The sequence below is a fragment of the Dipteris shenzhenensis genome, chromosome 15, assembly GCF_047967505.1.
Source record: "Dipteris shenzhenensis isolate YYH24624 ecotype China chromosome 15, Dip_SZ_1.0, whole genome shotgun sequence".
In the NCBI taxonomy this organism is placed as follows: Eukaryota; Viridiplantae; Streptophyta; class Polypodiopsida; order Gleicheniales; family Dipteridaceae; genus Dipteris; species Dipteris shenzhenensis.
The window spans coordinates 23955570-23975085 of NC_141610.1; the positions used below are offsets into that span (position 1 = coordinate 23955570).

The 19516-nt window shown below is 41.4% G+C and overlaps 1 protein-coding gene across 1 annotated transcript in view; it reads right to left on the reverse strand.

Moving 5' to 3' along the window:
- The window catches only part of LOC147893567 (choline transporter protein 1-like), a 134222-nt gene that overhangs the window by 60342 nt on the left and 54364 nt on the right, over positions 1-19516 (reverse strand). Inside the window, exon 8 of the mRNA XM_087386314.1 lies at positions 11224-11309. Coding sequence (XP_087242440.1) covers positions 11224-11309 — 86 coding nt within the window. The remainder of the gene's footprint in view (positions 1-11223; positions 11310-19516) is intronic.

Genomic DNA, 19516 nt, shown 5'->3' on the forward strand with positions numbered 1-19516 from the left:
CAAATAAACGATGCAGCCAAACACATTCAACTGTCGATGTGAAAGCTGCCTTGTACTCAACTTCACATGAGGAGGTAGCCACTGTAGAGTGTTTCTTGCTCAACCAAGAAATACAAGCTTTGCCCAAAAAGAAACAATTGCCACTTGTGGACTGCCTAGTGTCATATTCTCCAGCCTAATCTGAGTCACTGTAGGCATGCATCTGCAAGTCACCCCCCCTGGGAAACATCAAGCCAAAAGACTTGGTAACCTTGCAAGTAACAGAAGATGCGTTTTAAATCCTGTCAATGCATAGTCTTTAGGCTGTGCATATATCTGCTCACCTGAGAAACTGCAAACTGAATATCAGGTCGTGTATTGCAGAGATAAATGAGGCATCCAACAGCCTGACTGTAGAGTGTGACATCAATTGATTCACCTGCATCATGCATTGTAAGCTTCAGCACCGGCTCCATGGGAGTAGCTATGGGCTTACAATCCTGCACATTGAATCTGTCCAAGAGTTTCTGCACATACTTGGATTGAGACATAACGATGCCACTTTTCTCTTGAGTGAACTGGATCCCCAAATAAAAGTGTAGTAGCCCCAAATCTGACAAGTCAAAAGTGGTCTGCAATTCAGCTTTAAAATCTGCAATATTATCCTCATTTGACCCTGTGAGCAGTAAGTCATCTACATAAAGAATGATGACTAAAATATCCCCCCCATCTTTCTTGATGTAGAGGGTGCTCTCAGTTGGACTATTGTGCAGCTCCTTGCTGGTCAGAAAGGCATGAATTTTGGCATACCATGGACGTGGGGCTTGTTTCAGTCCATACAAAGCTTTATTCAGCTTGCATACTTGAAGTGCATTTCCTGAAATTTCAAAGCCCGGAGGTTGTTTGACATAAACCTCTTCCAACAAGTCTCCATTAAGGAAAGCTGTTTTAATGTCCAATTGATGAACATTCCACTCAAAATTTGCAGCGATGGCTATAACCGACCTGATGGTTGTCATCCTGGATGTAGGAGCAAAAGTCTCCTCATAGTCTATGCGCTTTTTCTGAGCATATCCTTTTGCAACCAGCCTTGCTTTGTACCGATCAATGGTCCCATCTTGCTTTCTTTTAACTTTGAAAACCCACCGTGTACCTATGGCATGTTTACCTGGTGGCAAATCGACAACTTCCCATGTCTGATTTTTCTAAATGGACTGTGATTCATCGTGCATGGCATTCATCCAATGCACATTATCATGTGCCTCTTCAAATGTCTCAGGCTCCTCCTCATCAAGAAGAGTACCTGCATAAGCTGATTCAACTGAAAGAGCTCCCCGCCCATGCCTTACTGCACTCCGAGTTCTGCCAGGTAATGGAGCATCAATTTTACTCTCCCTGAGAGTTTGTAACAGCCAATTTGGAACTGTTTTTGCTGCATGTATATCTGCAATTTCTTGCTAAACAACCTCTTCCACTGCTTGTGGAGGTGGTAAGACATCCTGTGGCTGAATCGGAGCATGTGGAGGTACCTATAAATTGTGATTTGCATCAGATATATCAGCAAGGGAACCCAAGGCAATGGGTAGTAATCCCTCAAAGACATCATCAGAAGAAGTAGGCATATCAAATTCAGCTTGAGTGTGAGCTGAATTTTTTGAAAATATAACATCTCTACTGACAATAATCTTGTGTGTGACAGGATTGTAGAGACGGTAGCCCTTGCTCTCTGCACTGTACCCAACAAAAATGCATTTTATTGCCTTATCAGACAACTTATGCCGAAACTCAACGGGCACATAAGCATATGCAAGGCATCCAAAAACACGAAAATGATCCACAGAAGGCTCTCTCCCTTGCCAAACTTCATAGCAAGTCTTGGTCTTCAAAGCTTTTGTGGGAGCCCGATTCAAAACATAATTGGCACACATGAGACCTTCAAGCCAAAATTTGTGAGGCAATCTTTTGCTTTTTAGCATGCATCTATCCATCTCCATAAGAGTACGATTTTTCCTCTCAGCTTTGCCATTTTGCTAAGGGGCTAGCCTCACTTTAAGCTGATGTGCAATGCCCTTGTCTTTCAAAAATGCATCAAAATCTGCAGACAAATACTCCCCTCCTCTATCTGTGCATAATGTCTGTATCTTGAGTCCTGATTCATTCTCAACCATGGCTGCAAAGTGTTTGAAAACCATAAACACTTCTGATTTGCGTTTCAGCCCATAAACCCAAGTGTAGTTGGAGTAGTCATCTATAAAAGTGACAAAATAAAGATGACCACCCAATGATGGAGTCCTCATGGGACCACAAACATCACTATGTATAAGCTCTAATTTTCGAACAGCTTTTACTGATCCATCCTTCTTGAAAGGAAATCTGTGCATTTTACCAGGAATGCACCCTTCACAGGCATGTGGAGGAGGTGTTTCAAGAGGAGGCAATGCATCAACCATAGCATGTTTTTGAAGTGTCATCAAGCTGCCATAATGCATGTGTCCATATCTGGCCTGCCATAACTCCGCATTCTGCATAGCAACAGTAGGAGTGGAAACTACAAGAGCATGTGCTGGTCTTTTCTCATACATGTCAAGCTGAAAAAGACCACGTAACAAGGTGCCAGACAATCTCAAGGCATAGTCATTTTCTCTGTCATGGACTGCACACTTGTCATCTTCAAAAATGACCTGAAATCCAGCTCTGTTAAGAGTGGACACTGAAAGTAGATTTTTTGTGATACCAGGCACATACAAGACATCAAAAATTTTGAAGGTTGAGCCATCAATGGCTGTAAGTTCAACTTCTCCTATACCACGAACTGAATAGGAGGAGTTATTGGCACATGTGACCTTTTTACCAACAGGAGGTGGATGCAGAGATGTGAAAAGACACTTCCTGGAAGTGATATGCTTTGAGGCACCGCTATCAAAATACCATGTATTTTGTGTCTCATTGACACTGAAAGCTGATGCATCCTTGGAAGAATCATAACTGCATGTCAGAAAAGCATAAGAGTCATCATTACAAGTGGCTGTAGTATCCGGAGCAGCCAACTGAGAGTCTGAAATGCAAGACAAGAAGGCATAGTCGAGCTCCACAAAGTTGGCTGTAGCTTGCTCATTGTCAGATGCATGAGGAGCTGAATCTGAAACAGCCATACCAGAGCTGTTTTTCTTTATTTTTGCAAGCCTCTTTTTGCATTCTCCAATGTAGTGACCTGACTTTTTGCAATAATGACATATTCCCTTCTTCTTGGGCTTACCTGCATCACCCTTAGCCTTTTGAGAAGGCTGTCCTGAACCATTGGAAGGCTCATTTGCTGATGTCTTTGCTTGTCCCTTTACTTAAGGCTTGAATTTTGAAAGCATGGCATGTTCACCTGCTCGTGAAGCCATGTTTTTCCTGGTCTTCTCTTCCTGCAACAAAAGTCCTATCAACTCGTGAAAATTGAGAGGATTTGCACCCCCCCTCAATGACAAATTCAGCGAGGTATGAAAGCTGAGATAAGACTCAGGAAGAGAATTCAGAGTAATGGTAATCATCTCTGAATCAGGAATGATCTCATCAATATTCAGCAATTGCTCTCGAAATCCTGTAGCTTTGTGACGTGCACTGACATGGAGTCACCCTCTTCCATATGTGTATGAGACAATTCTCTTTTCAAAAAAGACACCCTGGCATCATTCCGAGCTGCATACATGCTCTCCAAAATATCCCATGCTGCCTTTGAGGTTTTACACGACCGGATATGCGGAATGATGAATCTTTTCACTGAAAGAGAAATACACGACAAAGCTAAAGCATCACGTGAATCCCATCTCTTTTGCTCTGGAGTGGTAGGTATAACTGCACCAATAACTTGTGCTGCAGCTGTACCCTATGCACAACTTCTCCCTCCTCCTTGCTGGGAAGGGGTATTAGGTGCCACATTTGCTGGCCGGATCTGATCCCCATTTACATAGTCCCACAAATTACGAGAAATCAGAATATTGCGTACCATAAAACTCCAGAGGGAGTAGTTGGTACCGTCCAACTTATCCTCTTGTGAGAGACCACTGAACTGGAAATCATTCTGATTTTGCTGGGCCATGTTTGAGAAAGAAAATACAGCAAATGCAAATCTGAATTCCCTTGCTGGGAATGGAGTGCACAATTCCCAAAAATACAGCCAAACACTGGCTGAAAATGCAATTCAAATCTCTGTAATGTCTCTGTCAGAAATCTGCCAGAGCATCCAATCTCTCCCAAAACCTGCCAAAAGTGCTTCAAAACACTTACAGAAAGGCAGTGTGAACTGAAACCTACAAAATTGCTCTCCCAACACAAAAGCCCCAATTTGTGGCTTGAAATTGCAACCAGAAAGGGGCAAATGGTCTAAAAGCCCCAAATGTTGCACAAATTGCACTCTACCTACAAAAGCCCCAAATTTCACTGCAACATTGCAGTGTGATTGCAAAAGCCCCAAATTTTTGCAATTCTCTGCAACAAATGCAAGAGCCCCAAATTTGACAAAATTCCCAATACACAAAATGTGTCCAAATATGCCCACAAAATGGCCTGCAAAGCAAAAATCTGCCTCGAATTTGATTTACCAACCAATAGCTCCCTTGCTGTACGGATGGGTACCCTCCTGTGTACGGGCGTACGGTACAGTGCAGATTTATGTACGGATGTACGGATCTGACAGCGAGCTGTACGACGATGTAGGGACGAGTTGTACGGTTGTACGGACAACGAACTGTAGGGCGATGTACGAAACTGGCAGCTTGTACGGATGATGACCTTTGCAGTACAGAGTACGGACTAGAGCAAGGTTGACGTGCAGTATGGACTGCTCATGGGAGCAATGTACGGGCGCCGCTTGAGATCCGTAAGTGTGTATGGATCACGTGCGCAGCAAGGGGCTGTAGCAGTGATTGTGTGTACGGATGGCGCTGTCAACGCGTGCAGGTACGGGCAAGCGTACAGCAACTGTACGAAACAGTACGGCTGTACGGCGAAGGTACAGGCGATGGGAGCTGCACGCTTGGGAGTTGTACGGCACAGGAACTACAGTCCGTACAGATTGTACGGAGGACTGTACGGACGACGGGCTTGTACGGATGGGCAGCAAGCTGTTAAGCTTGGAGCAGGGAGCTTGCGAGCAAGGAAGCAGGGAGTAAGGTCAACCTGCTCTGATACCAAATGTGAGATGGAGAGTGAGAGCAAAGTGTGCATTGAAACCTATCTTCCCACCATGGACTGACACTGTACGGAATGCAGGTCGCGATGAAGCTGTACGGACGAGTGGGAGCTGGAGGTCGAGCTTGCAAGCAATGGAGCAGGTCCGGGAAGGAGAGCTGCTCTGATACCAAATGTGAGAAAAGAAAGGAAGCAAGAGCAAGAGTGAGCAAAATGGAGAGAGTGAGCTGAACGCAGTTCACTCCCCAAAGTGTACTAAACTGAAGTGAAGTACAATGAAAGAGATGAGGGTTTTGTCTAAGTGACAAAACCCTATCTAATTACTAACCGTAGTTAGAGATTAGACCGTGGTTAGGGGGAAAAACCTCTAAGAGGGAAAAGTTACCCTAACCCACTTATTACATTACATTGGCCACTACCTAGAATATAATAATAATTCTAACAGTTTTGCACAAGGATCCTAATGCCGTTATACGGGATGCTACAAACTTTTATGCCTCCCTTCTTTCAGCAGATCCTGACTCACCTACCAGAGATGATGCCAGACATAGGCTTTGGCAGATTATTCCAATAGTGGTGAAACCCCACATGGTAGATTTAATTGATGCCTCTTTCACCAATCCGGAATTCAGGACTGCAATGTTACCTCGGAACGGGAACGTTCTAGAAATTCGGGTGTCAGATCGGGAATGTTCTGGGAAGAGGGAACAGAGGAACCGGAACCAAAACGCCATGTCATAAATGACATGTCATCATATGACATAAAATTATGTTAGAAAATAAAAGAAACGAACATTGTACAACTTTAAAGTTTATATATAAGCTCTAAAATACCCATTTGAAACTTTCAAAGGCAAAAAACAAAAGGGTGCCGTTCCGATTCCGGCCTGCTTCCAGGAATGGCGTTCCAGACGTTCTAGATGTCGAAATGCCGTTCCCTGTTAACTATGTCTGTGGCCAAGTATTGTAAAACCACTGTAAATACTAAAGTGAGGACAACTTCTGAAATTACTGAGTTATCTTCTTTCTTATTTTGCAATTCAATGGAAATTGATTGTTCTATGCATGATGATATTTTTATTATTCCCCAATGTACGCTGGGGATGGATTTTTCATCTTTTTTATGTCATGGTCATACTCGACATGCACTGAAAAAGACGTTTAACTTGTGTAGTAAACATTCAATGAATTTCTTCTCTTCTTTTTTTTGGCAAAGAAGACTTTTATTAAGTATGAAAGAAACTCCCAGAGCAAAGCTCAAGGGTAGATAACATGACGCAATCATAAGAAAACATAACCAAAATAAGGCAAAATAAAACTCACATAAGAGAGTGAGAGAAAATCCAAGGTTGAGGCTGAAAATGCTACGTCAACCCTGTGGGGGATTCCGAGAAGAACGGCAAGCCACTCCATTCTTTGTAGAAGACACGCATCCTGGTCGAGGCTGCCCATGAAGATCCTTGCAAACTCCCCCAAATGGCCATCAAGATGTGTACCATGGCTGTCCAAATATTGGCCAATCTGTGTGTCAGACGGACCTGGGAACCATCTAAAGCCTCTATGCATTTGGATATCCAAATATGGTATGTCATCCAATGAGCATGACTCAACCAAATGTTGTCAAACCGAAATAGACCAAGAAGAGTCATGTCTCTTGTAAAGCACTGAGGTCCGGATAGAGAGAGCCAAGATGCTGAGCTCGAGGTCATGAAGAAAGGAGAACACGTACCTTTCCAAACAATCCTTGCTTGTCTACAGTCCCATAAGCAATGCTGAATAACCTCTTCAGCAGAATGGCAAGGAATACATGCAGAAGCTATCCCAAACCTATCTTCACTAATTCACCACAATCCGTCCGTGAACAGAAAGCCAAAAGAAAGGAGTGATTTTTGTATTCTCGAGGGATTTCTAGAGTTTCTTCCAAAAGGACTTTTGCAAATCAGAAGAAATATGAAATCCTCCCAATGGGAAGCTCTGGAGGGCCTCCAACCTCTGAGGCTAAGATGAACCTTCCTAGCATTATTGACCGAAAGAAAGGGAGGCTCTTCTCTCGATGCCCTACATCAATCCATTGCTACTCCCACGATCCCATAGCAAGTATTTTTGGGGACACCTCCGTAGAGCCAAATCCTCCATGAACCCAAGGGACTGTGATCTGGGTTGGGATCTAGATACCATCCTAAAGCCATGAAGCATTGCTCCACATCACCTACGACCTTGATAGGGTGAAATGAAAAGCATGTAAGTATATTTTCTGTAGATCTGGACAGCTTGCCCCTAGAATGGACATCGAGAGCATGGCAAACCTATCTGATCCTCAAAATCCCATGACTTGAAGTGGGATCCCTGATCTCGAAAACACCCCTAACCAAGTCAACCGAGAAGGAGGCCTGTCACGTGGAAGAAACCAATCCAAGTGTATGGCTGCATCAATATGCTGGATTCTTGCATTACTCCCTATGAGGTGACTTACTGCTTGGAGTCTACGATGTGTGAAAGTCTTTTGAAGATCTTCCAAGAATCCATCGAGGAGGCAAGACCTCTCTCCCATCTAGAGCACTGCATATAATGAGTACCAATTGGTTTGCCATGATCGTCAATATACTATCATTCCACATGATAGCCTATCTATCAATCTCTTCCTGAAACGTAGGAGAAACACTCCAAAGGGTACTCCTAAAGCTGGCCCAAGCTTTTACGATTGGAGCCATAAAAGGGGTGGAGGGAGCCCTAAGATGGGCTGAGGTGAAGATCCATCTGGTATGATCCATCCAATTTCCACCTGAGAAAGGAGAATAGGACTGTACATCATCACCATGGTTCTTGTCTTGGCAAAGATCCTCTAACCACTACCTTACATAATAATGCTCTACTCTGCAAGTCTGAGTCTATTATGTTGAGGCCGCCTTCTTTCATGGGTAGAATCAAAGTTTCCTAAGCCAATCTTGGCTCTAGTGTCTGCCAAACCATCTAGACCACTCCAAAGAAATTTCCTTATAGGTCTTTTAGCTGAGTGATGCAATATCTAGAATGGCACCAACAGGAGCAGACAAACCATGCCTTGGCCAGTAGGACCTTGTTGGCCACCACCACCCTGGAAGCAAGGTCAAGTTTGGCTGAGCTCCAAAAAAGGAGCTTCCTCCTGATACTCTCCAATAGTGGGGCAAATTGCTGCAAAGAAGAGATGCCCACACTAACTTGGCAGCCCAAGTACCTAACAGACCCACCCCTCCTAATCCAAGTGTACCCAAAATTAGCCACCTAGGCTGAGGTGTCCTCATCACTGATCCAAAATCCATTGGATCTGTTCCATCCTGAAAGATTTGAGGTTTTGTGGTGGCATCCAAAAGAACAACAGTATCATCAGCCAGCTCACTATCCAAGAGTTCCTCACCCTGCCTGAGGGGAAGTATCAGCCCAATGATGTCCGCATGGGATCTCAAATATCTGCTCATTAATTCAGCCACAAATAAATACAAGAAGACGACAAGAGGGAATCGCTAGGCGAGCTCATCTGGGAATCTGAAATATCTCTCCCCTTTCTCCTCTGATAGGCACCTGACTATGGGCTGATCTTTATAAGGAAGAAACCCCTTTAATCCATGCATCTCAAAATCCAATGTGTGTAAGGGTACCTTCCAAAAAAATCTAATCTACTCTGTCATATGCCTTTTCAAAATCCAAGAGTAGAATGGCAAGGTGCTGGCCAATTTGCATAGCCGAATTTGAAGCTTCCCAAAAAGAGAAAATAAGATCTAGAAGGATGGCCTGCAAATGCAGACTGATAGCTTTGGCCAAAATCTTGTAAAAAGTTCCCAACAAAATGATGGGTCTACATTGGGAGATGAAATTTTGGCAACTTCCCTTTCGGATAAGATGGTTAAGACCCTTTGTAAGTGAATCTGGTTAAGACCCTTTGTAAGTGAATCAGCATAGTACCAGAGTCCTAAACACCCTGTAGGGCAGCTGAGGTAACATGGTCACCAATCACGTCCCAAAAAGCAATAAAAAAGAAAAGTGTTAGCCCCATCTGAGCCAAGCATCTGTCCTTGTGAAGGGCAAGAAGTGCAGTCGGCCCATAGATCCATTGATGTTAGAATATAGATCAAAATACCGACCATCATGAGCAAAAGACTCCCTGTGAGATACAAAATACTATTTTCCCAGCAACACATCAATGCAAACCATCACCAGAATGTGGAAACTCAGTGCTTCCTCATATCCTTGTGTATTCAAAAATAGCTTTAAGTACACAACCTCTAAACCACTTTGCAAAGTTCACCACCATAAGTGTGGCTACTATCGCCCACTGACACGTTCAGCTCTTGTACCAATGCCACCAATGCCATATCAATATAATCACATGTGCTTGCATTGTAAAAAAGAACATTCACTCATGGCAAATCCCCTTATGAGAATTAAATCATGAGGCATTAAATGTGTCACAATTGTCACAATATGAATCAAATGCAAAAAGTTCGATACAAGAAATTGTTGTCGACATACCTAAAATCTCACCTCCACTACATGAGCTGCATGAAACCTTCACCTCTGCTACATGAGCTGCAGCCTTAACTCCCTTCTTTGAGGTTGTGCTGATGAAGAAGGACAATCTTTGGCTATGTGCCTTGATCGGTTACACTTGAAACACACAGTTTTCCTTAGCCTTTGTGAGATCCACGAAATCCTTACGCAGTTGTTTGCTCTTGAAAGCAGGCACATGTGATGCACTGGTGCGGCCCCTTTTTGTTCTATTTTCCTTTCGGCCCTTACCTAGATCTTGAGATGACGATGGACCCAATGCATGTTTATCTCCTCAAGAGGCAATAGTATCATCAAAGGTTTTGGAATAAGACATAACATCTCCCAAGGTCTCAAGCTTGTTGCGTCTTCTTTCATTCTAGTAGCCTTTAGAAGACCACTATAGAAGAATAGGCGCCAGAGTTGATGAGGAAAGTTAGGAAACTTACGCTGAAGAAGCTCGAACTCATGTGAATAGGTCTCTAGCGTCTTGCCCTGCAATATGTCATTTGAGTTTGATAAAGTTTTCAAATTCATCGGATCCTTTAGCAACTTGGCCACAAATGCAGTTTTGTGGTGCGCCCACTTGAGTGAGTCTTGGATTTATGTTTGAATTCAGGGAATCATTGATGTGTCCTACCACATAGATACATTTCCATAGCCATTGCTTTGTGGTCTTCATAATATTTCGTCACACTAAAATGTGCTTTCCAACGTTTAAGCTAGGAAGACACTGTCAAAAGCTTTTCAAATTTAACAAACCAGCACTACGTTCATGACAGCAAGGGTGAAGAAGGGAGAGCGCCTCGACCAAAACGTCCTCCATTTCTTTTGTATTTACCCAATACCTTAAAAAACCCCTTGCACAAGTACGTCATCTCCTCTTTGTACATACCTCCTAAGTTCCTTCTTCTCACAACTTCTTCCCCCTCTAAAATCTTCATGCCCAACCACCTTTTCCTCTAGACGTTTTCTTTGCTTTTACGTCTTAATCTCCTACACCACCTAACGTTTCTAGCCCCCTATGACTACATGATTGACTCCAATCCACTCTTAATTAAATAACTCCTCCCAACTCATCCGATGCCTTTAGAGAGGCACATCACAAGTGCAGATTTGAGAAACAAAGGGAAGATTGCAACAGTACAGCACGATTCATATAAGGGGAGAACAAAGTTTGAGAGTAATTGGAGAGGTAGATGGACAAGAGTCAAGCTCCAACATTGAGTTATATGGGTGGAGTAGCAGGCTGAAGGAGGAGGGCGAGTTGTGTTGAAAAGTTGGCTTTTACCAAAGATGTGGTGCAACATCCATACGGAAAAGGGTACCACACCTTTCCACAAAAGTTAAGTGTGTTACACCCAATTGTAAATATGTGCCCTTTGAATTATTTTCATTAACAAGAAATAACGAGGACAAATTATTCTATAAGTGACAAGTACACTATCCGACCATAGAATCAAGTTGTATAACAAAAGCAAACAGAAAAGATCCATATGATGATATCCAAATCTATAATGAAATCAATCTATATCTCAAACATACAACGAAATCGTACCTGAGTCCGTATCTGCCAAAGGCACATTATAATTAGTTAGCCAATCTTGATCATATTGACACACCGATGCGCCTATCTGCATGCATTGAAGTACATCCGTTTTTTAACAAAAACATCATTTTCATTACTACTTGAAATTGTCTTGAAAGAGTGAGCAAAAAATGTGAAAGAATCGAGGAGTTCCAGTCCTTAAGAAAGATAACCTCGATTGGGAAAAAAAAATTTATGAAGATCAAGCAATTTCATTGGATAGCGCTACGGCAAGATATTTATGGCTCTAAAAGATGGCCAATAACCAAAAAAGATAGCTAAAGCTTCAATAGATAACAGATATGAAATTTACTTTAGTCATATTAAGTTATGGAAGGTAGCTAGGCTTATAGACACACTAACCGATATGATATCATATTGTCTGAGGCATGGTATTGTTCTATTTTGGAAGTACTACCAGAGGCCCATACAACAACACTCACGAGATATTGAGACATACCTATCTCAAAACAAGCGGAATGGGAACCCACACATGAGATGCAAAACGGAGGAGATAACAATCTAGGTCAGCCATCACCTGTCCATTACAAGAGTGGGTACAAGCCCACACAAGTCTCATGCAAGCATCACTTCCCCAAATCCCTATACAAAGTACTTTCAAGCAAGCTTGTAGCTCTAGCCTCTTCTCCTCTCACTCTCTCATCTGCCCTCTACACGTATGAGCCTCCCTTCATCTCCTCCCTTTTTCTTCATTCAACTCCGCCTTCCTCTAACTCATAGACCTTCCACAAGTTCCATTGGCTACAAGAGACTCTCAAAATCCTATTGGTAACTACACAATTTCCTCCCTATCCATTGCTCTACCTCCCCCTAAATGACTTCTCAATTGCAACTAAGTTGCACTTGGTACTTTCCATCTTCTCCCACGGTGTCCTAATTGATACATTGCAACTCCTTTCTAACCCTTCATTGCTTTGAGATGCTCTAGTGAAATTGCCAAACAGCGTGGTCATGTTGTCACGTAATGCTATATTTTTCCCCCAAGTATTCATGGGTTGATTGGCATCAGCTATCTGCTTAGATTCTTAGTTTATCAACACATGGCATATTTCTAAAAGACTAAATGACACATCGCTCAGAGGGGAGAGGCACAGAGCTATGGTGATCATCTGTTTGTAGATGGCAAGCTTTATACACAAAGGAACATTTCAAGATCAATAAATAGCTCTATGGGAGACAAAAATAGGACAAAAATAAATAGCTCTACGAGGAGTGTTTAGGACATGAGCATGATTATATGCCTTGTCCTATAGGTTGACACATAGTAGTTACAGCCACTAGGAGTCTATCTACAAGCAACGAGTTATTTGTATATTATTCATTTCATAGGATGACACCTTAGCAAGATTCCCTAAAGGTTCCACTGGGTCGTCCTTAACGTATGTATGATTTACATACGTATAGTCCACATATATGAATAATTTACATACGTATGATTTACATACATATGAAATGTAGTTTTTGTATGATATACAAACGTATAGTCTACATATTATGAATTATTTACCAAATGTTTCTTATGTGAGTGAATTTGTATGATCCTCAACATGAGTTGCATACTTATATTTCTCATGTAAATATTATTGAATTGTTTCCTAATGTTTGTAATATGAATAAACTTGCATGAGTGCTTATGAGTGTTTTTATACTTGGTTTTGAGATGAAGATTTGAGGTTGCCAATGATGAAAATATTATTCATAGTCCTCAACATGGATCTATTATTTCTCAATTAACACAGGAATATGCTAGTTTAATTAAAGAGAAAGCACCTGCACTATATTAATCCCTCAGGTCTAGTGTGGTAAATCCAAAACGAAAAGCATAATTGAAGAAGATTTATTTTGTACAAATAAATAAAATTTAAGATATGCAATCTGAAGGGGTGAAACCCAAGAGATAGAGCAAATCAACATGACTCAACACTATTCACATACCTTTGTCGATGAGCAAATTAATTGTTGATAGAGTCTCCACAAGGTGATCGACCCCCATTGTTTCAAAAACACCCTAGGAACGCCGGTACCCTTGTAGTACAAACACAAGAACCTCAACAAACTTTACAAGACCCCAGGGTATCCTTTACCCAGACAACTTTGGCCCTAGTAGCCTACGAAAACTCCCCTAGGAAAGGACTGAGAGTCCAATTCAGCACCATTTATGCACCTGACATCAAGTAAAAGGCTAGAACCCGATTATTTTCAACAGCTTTCTTGTACCCTCAGTGCTTTCCATAACTTTAATATCTCTTCCTCCACAAGCAGCATCTTGAATTGCAAACAAGATAAAGAAGAAATACATGAAAATGATGAGGTTGCCCACTTCTTTCAACAACCATGCAAAAATGACAATAATAACAATAAAGAAAGGAGACATTTTGGCAAACTTGAATCATCAAAAGTAGAATACATGAGGAGACCCAAAAAGATTAATACAACTATTTCACATAGGCCGTCGTGCAGAGGAGATAAATTAGAAGATACCAAGGCAGCATAGTTTTGCATGGCCTTGAAGCCTCTAAGTGGTATTTAGACCTACTAGTATGAGACGATCATGTCATACAACTAGAAAAGATCAAATAGGAAAAAAATAAAAGGTTAAAGCAAACAGGTGAAGAATGAAGCATCAAATAGCCAAAGTAATGTATTAGATGGAAGGGATGGAAGACCTTATCCCAGTGTACACCAATCAAGTCACCACAACTACATACCAAATAGCCATCAAGATGCGGATAATTCATTGAATGGCCTAATGCCTTCATAAAAGTAGCTCAAACATATTCTAGCTTGCGAGCAGGGGCTGTGGAGTTGGGCACGCATGCATGGACTGCCCACTGAGAGCCAAACCTCAATAGACTAATGAATCAACAAAAGATGTTCCTTTTGAGATCATTTGGGTTGAAAGACAGCATGGAAACCCAAAGTGTGGTGTCAAAACTCGCGCTTGTGGTGACAAGAAAATAAAGGAAGATGCTTTGCAAAACACCACATCAAGCTCCAAAAGCAAAGGATCCAACAAAAGACCAGGCCTCACTCACTCTTCAAGCAAAGTGAAGAAAGCCCAAGCACATCAACCTCTAGCAAAGAGCAAAAAGCAAAAAATGATGCCTATCCCAATGCTAAATGCAATGGGTAGAAAGAAAACAAGCACTATTTAAGATGGATGGAAAAGACGAGGAACATGCCAAAGAATTGGTGCCGCCAAGCATAGGAATACTATTGGAACCTCCATCAATCAAAGGGTGATGGAATCTCATATACCACATTCCCAATCAAAAGGAGCTGCCATAGCCAATTTGATTAGTTGTCTCGTAACAATCCCAATTGAAATCCTGCTGAGAAGTTGTCCCATAGTGTGAGAAAGTTTCAAAGGATGGATTCAATCTACACAAATTTCCCCACAACCAGAAGAAGAAACTAAGGATATTTCCATTAAAAAATCAAAAATCAACGATGGGGATGACACTGGGAATGTAACCATCCCTCTAGAGCATAAAGCCCATGGGCCAAATCTAGCAATTGTGGATGGTGGAACAAGAGTGAATATGTTAGCAAAATAACTCTGTGATGAATGGGGATTGCCACTTATGAGGATGGTCTTATTCAATATATGATTGGCCAATCACACTAAAATAAAACCCTTAAATTTTGTAGATTATTTATTAACTGAGACAACTGAAGTCAAGCTCATCCTGCAATTCACCATACTAGATCTTTCCAAAGGACTGACAGCTTACCGAATACTATTGGGAAGACCATGGCTAAGAGAAGTACCAGTACTCCATGATTAGGGAACTGATAAGCTCCAACATCTAGAATAGAGACACCATACTTAGGTTAAATCTAGGAACAGACGTAATCAAACCCACTACAGCCAAAACACTAATGACACCTCTTTCAACACATCAACCAGCCAACTAGCAATGAAGGAGCTAAAGATAATAAAAGATGACACTTAAAGTGACATCAACAATTGGATACATGCATTGGCCACAATTGATAATTGCAGGACAATACATCCAATGTTGCCAAAAGTGGATGCACAATTGATACACATAGAACTATTAATCTAGGATGAAGAGCCCAAAAGCTAGAACTTCCAAAGTTCATGGTGAGTATGGAATGGGATAGTGATCCAACAGAGGCTATAATTGATAGTTAAGGTGTAGACTTTGACTGTGACCTAGAAATAGAAGCTGAAAATGCCACATTAGAAGGTCAGGTCTTTAATAATGATTTGGTGATTCTTCAAGCACTAATAGTGATGAAGTTCCTCAAGCTAGAACCTCCTCAAACCAAGAATAGGAGGTCAAGAAAATAGACAATGCCAAAAAGCTAAGAGGAACAATTCAATCATTTTGAAGAATACAAATCTACAAGATTGAATTGTACTTAACCAAACCCACACAAAAGCTTGAAACACCAGACCTACAATGGGAATAATTGCTTGGAAATCCAGCTACTATAGAGAATCAATCATCTATCACTCAAAGCAAGAAATTATGTAAGATCAAGCCCAATGTCAGAATGAAGATGACAAAAAAGACATAACAAAAAGAAGCTTTGGAACGAAAAATATCAAGACAACAGACCAAGCACCATCAAAGATCTGTAGAAAAATCCATGCAAGTTCCTCGCATTCAAATGTGGACCAGAGAGAAGTACACAATGGGCAACACACCCATAGCAATGCCCAAACCAATAAGAGAGTCGAAAGTTACTAAAACAAATAGCCTGGGAGAAACCCTAGTTTATGAAGGTCTAGACGGAGAATAAGAAAACCCTATATACATCAGTAAGCAACTCACACAAGAAGAAGAATTACGAATGGTATATGGGGATTGTATGGGTTGGTCCTAGAAGGAAATGAAAGGGATTTTCCTCAAAGTAGCAGTACATGCCATACCTATTAAGAAAGGTGCCAACCCTAAGATATGTGGACCCTACAAAACAAATCCACAATATGGCACCGTGTCATATGGGGAACTAGAAAATTTATCAAACACTAGTTTCACTTATGAAATCGAACACACCCATTGAGTGTACAAAATCATAACTATGCCAAATGTGGGGAATTATTGACCAAAAGTCCCTAGTCTATCCATGTAAATAAGGGTCACATGCATCTAGGTGATGGAAGCAATGATGTTGATGTCATGGGACGTGGTTTCAGTGAATCATGGAGAGTTTGTGAGATTCTAGAGACGGTATGATTTGAAATAAATGGATTGTATTATCAGCCTACTTCAGAGGCCTTTCATTGGGATAAAGTACATGTCGTTTTTGTTGTTTTAGACACATTGTCTACTGTCTACTCCTTAGTTGGCTCTTCACTACTACACTCCCTAGCTGCCCGTCTCACCATTGCTATTCCGAATAGTTGGTATCAGAGCGTGGAGATCCTCACCCTTCCTGACTTACCCAACTGATTTCCAGATCTGCCCACCATGCTGAGAATTCCCTAGGTTGACGCTCAACTGTTTTTGAAGAACAGATCCTGGTCGACAAGCTAGATACTGCTGCCATGATGTTATGCTGATTTCGTCACCATTTTCGAGCTGTCCCATCATCAACATTAACCTGGAGATGGTTCTCCACCTTTTGAAGCAGCTCCATCATTCCTCAAGGAGGTCATCACCTCTTTCTTGAAGTTGTCGCTAGTGTCAGGGTTCTTCCATTTACGTGAATAGACATGTCACCTTTTAGATCTCCTTGTCGCCTCTAAGAATAAGCTGCCATGTTGCCCCTTCAGTTGCATGTCGATTCGGCTCAGCCTTGTTTCATCACATTGTCATCTTTTGGAGATCTGCAATGTGCTTATAGCTGGACGAACTTTGTTGGGCCTAGAGAGTTGTCGGCGAGGGCTTGGATGGCTGGAAGTTAAACATGAGGACGGACTACTCAATGATTGTTTCTTGAATGAGTTCTCTATGATTTGTTTGAATACTACAACTAAGTAGCACTTTTTTTTATATTAATACCTTGATCAACTTTATTTCTGCTATGGAGATATGGGTTGTGCCATGATTGAGTTCTGTTTGAGGTTTATTTTTTGGACGATCTGAAGTGGTGTCGATTGCTGCAACCAAACAACAAACTGATTCCAGATCAGTGATTAATGTAAGGCACCTTTTATGGGATGTGCTCCTCGTGTGAGTTTCTAATCAGAAGCATTTGAAGGTCAAGAGCAAGATTAAGAAAAGAAAGACTAAGTCGCATTATTTTGAAAATGCAAAGAAATTAGGTTTTTAGACATTCCTATGCAATAGCATGCATTTGTATCGTGACAGCAGTTTCTAGGAATAATCTTTCTTTTTTGTAAAAGCAATTGATACTGCCCTTGAGCTTCTGGTAATACCTTACTTTATTTAAAAACTTCAAATAAGTTTGATGGAAAAGGTTTCCATACATGGCAAACCAAAACAAAAATTTGTACTGATGAAAAAGGTCTTATGGGCAATCACAAAAAGAAACCAAACACAAGAGAAGTTAGCGAGCAATGAGAGAGCATTTTCCATTACTAGCCTTGGTTTGAGTGATAGCCACATAGGCCACATCACCGATATGCAACTGATGCAGTTGAAGCATGGGACACCCTAGATAGAATGTGCAAAGGGCAAACACTCAAAGATAAGTTCAAAAATATCATTCTTTGAACTTAAAATGAAGTCAAATGACACCCTTGCAGAGCATTTGAATTTCATAAAAGGCCTTATTGCTCAACTTGTGGCAATTAGTTGACAAGGAAGACACAATTTTAGTACAATTGAAAAGCAAAGTGAAGAATATGGTCACCTTGTATCCTCCTTATAAAACTTGCCTAATCTTAAACATGGTGGAATAGAAGCATGTCTACTTGAAGAATACAAAAGAAGGCAAGAGAACCAGGGTTACTCTCATGATGAAAGCTTACTTTTCCAAGAGCAAATTTACCAACAACAAGGACAAGAAGATCTTCATCGATAACAAGACCAAGGATAAAGAGACTCGTCGATTTAGTGGAAAGAGCAATCACATAGCAGAGGACTGCTTCTTGAAAAAGAAGACCTAAGAACAACTTATAAAGGAAGTTGAAACTAAGGAAGAGAAAAAGGTTTCTCACGAGATCACATGCATTTAGGTGGCAGAAGCAATGACGTTGATTGTCACGGGACATGGTTTGAGTGAATCGTGGAGAGTTGGCAAGATTCTAGAGATGGTGTGATTTGAGATAATTGAGGAAATAAATGTGGTACATGATTCTCAAGGATTACATCACAAATAATGTACATGGATTGTATTATCAGCCTACTTAAGAGGCCTTTCATTGGAATAAAGTGCATGCCCATTTTTGTTCCTCTCAACTGTCTACTCCTTAGTCATGGCTCTTCACTACTACACGCCGTAACTGCCTGTCTCACTGTTGCTATTCCTAAAACCAAAAAGAACTCGAACCTAAGAATATGCATGAATCTCAAAAATGTAAATGCAGCCACCGTCAAATATCACTATCCCTTCCCACTGATGAAAACAAGTTTGGAATGGGTAGCAGGGTCAGCAATCTATGGCTTCTTGGATGGGTTGAGTGGGTGTGCAACCACGTGCAAACTGCTCTTGAAGATTAGTCAAAATAGTATGTGCAACAAAATGGGACCTTTTTGTCGAATAAAAATACTTCTATGAAGTATGAGAAAATCCCCAAGAGCAATGCTCATGGCAAAAATACATCATGCATAGCATGAAAAACAAAATACCCTAAGTGGGTTAACAACCTGCTCATCAAGACGAACTAGTATGCACCAAGGCTGAAGCTGAAAATGTCAACTCAAACTTGTATGGACTTTGAGAATAAAAGGGGGCCACTGCACTCTCTAAGGAAGAGCATACTCAATTGGAGTGTGTACAGTGTTTGTCAAATACAAGTAAATGTGTGAGAAGGGCGGACCTAAGAGCCATCAAGTGCCTCATGCATCTGGATCTCCATATGTGCAATGTTGAGATGCTCACTAAGATCTCCCAAAAAGTATCTGCCAAGGCATGTGCAAGTCTATAAAGAGAGTGAGGAACATTATCCAGAGAACAAACTCAACTAAGCGTTGTCGAACAAAGAGCCCAAGAAGAGTCATGCCTCTCATAAAAGGCCTCGGCCCCGAGGGAGAGAGGCCAAGCTACCGAGCCCTAAGTCATGAAGAAGGGGGAGGGAACGGAAGTACTCAAAAGTCTAGTAGTGTCCTTCCAAACTGCTTTGCCTGTCTG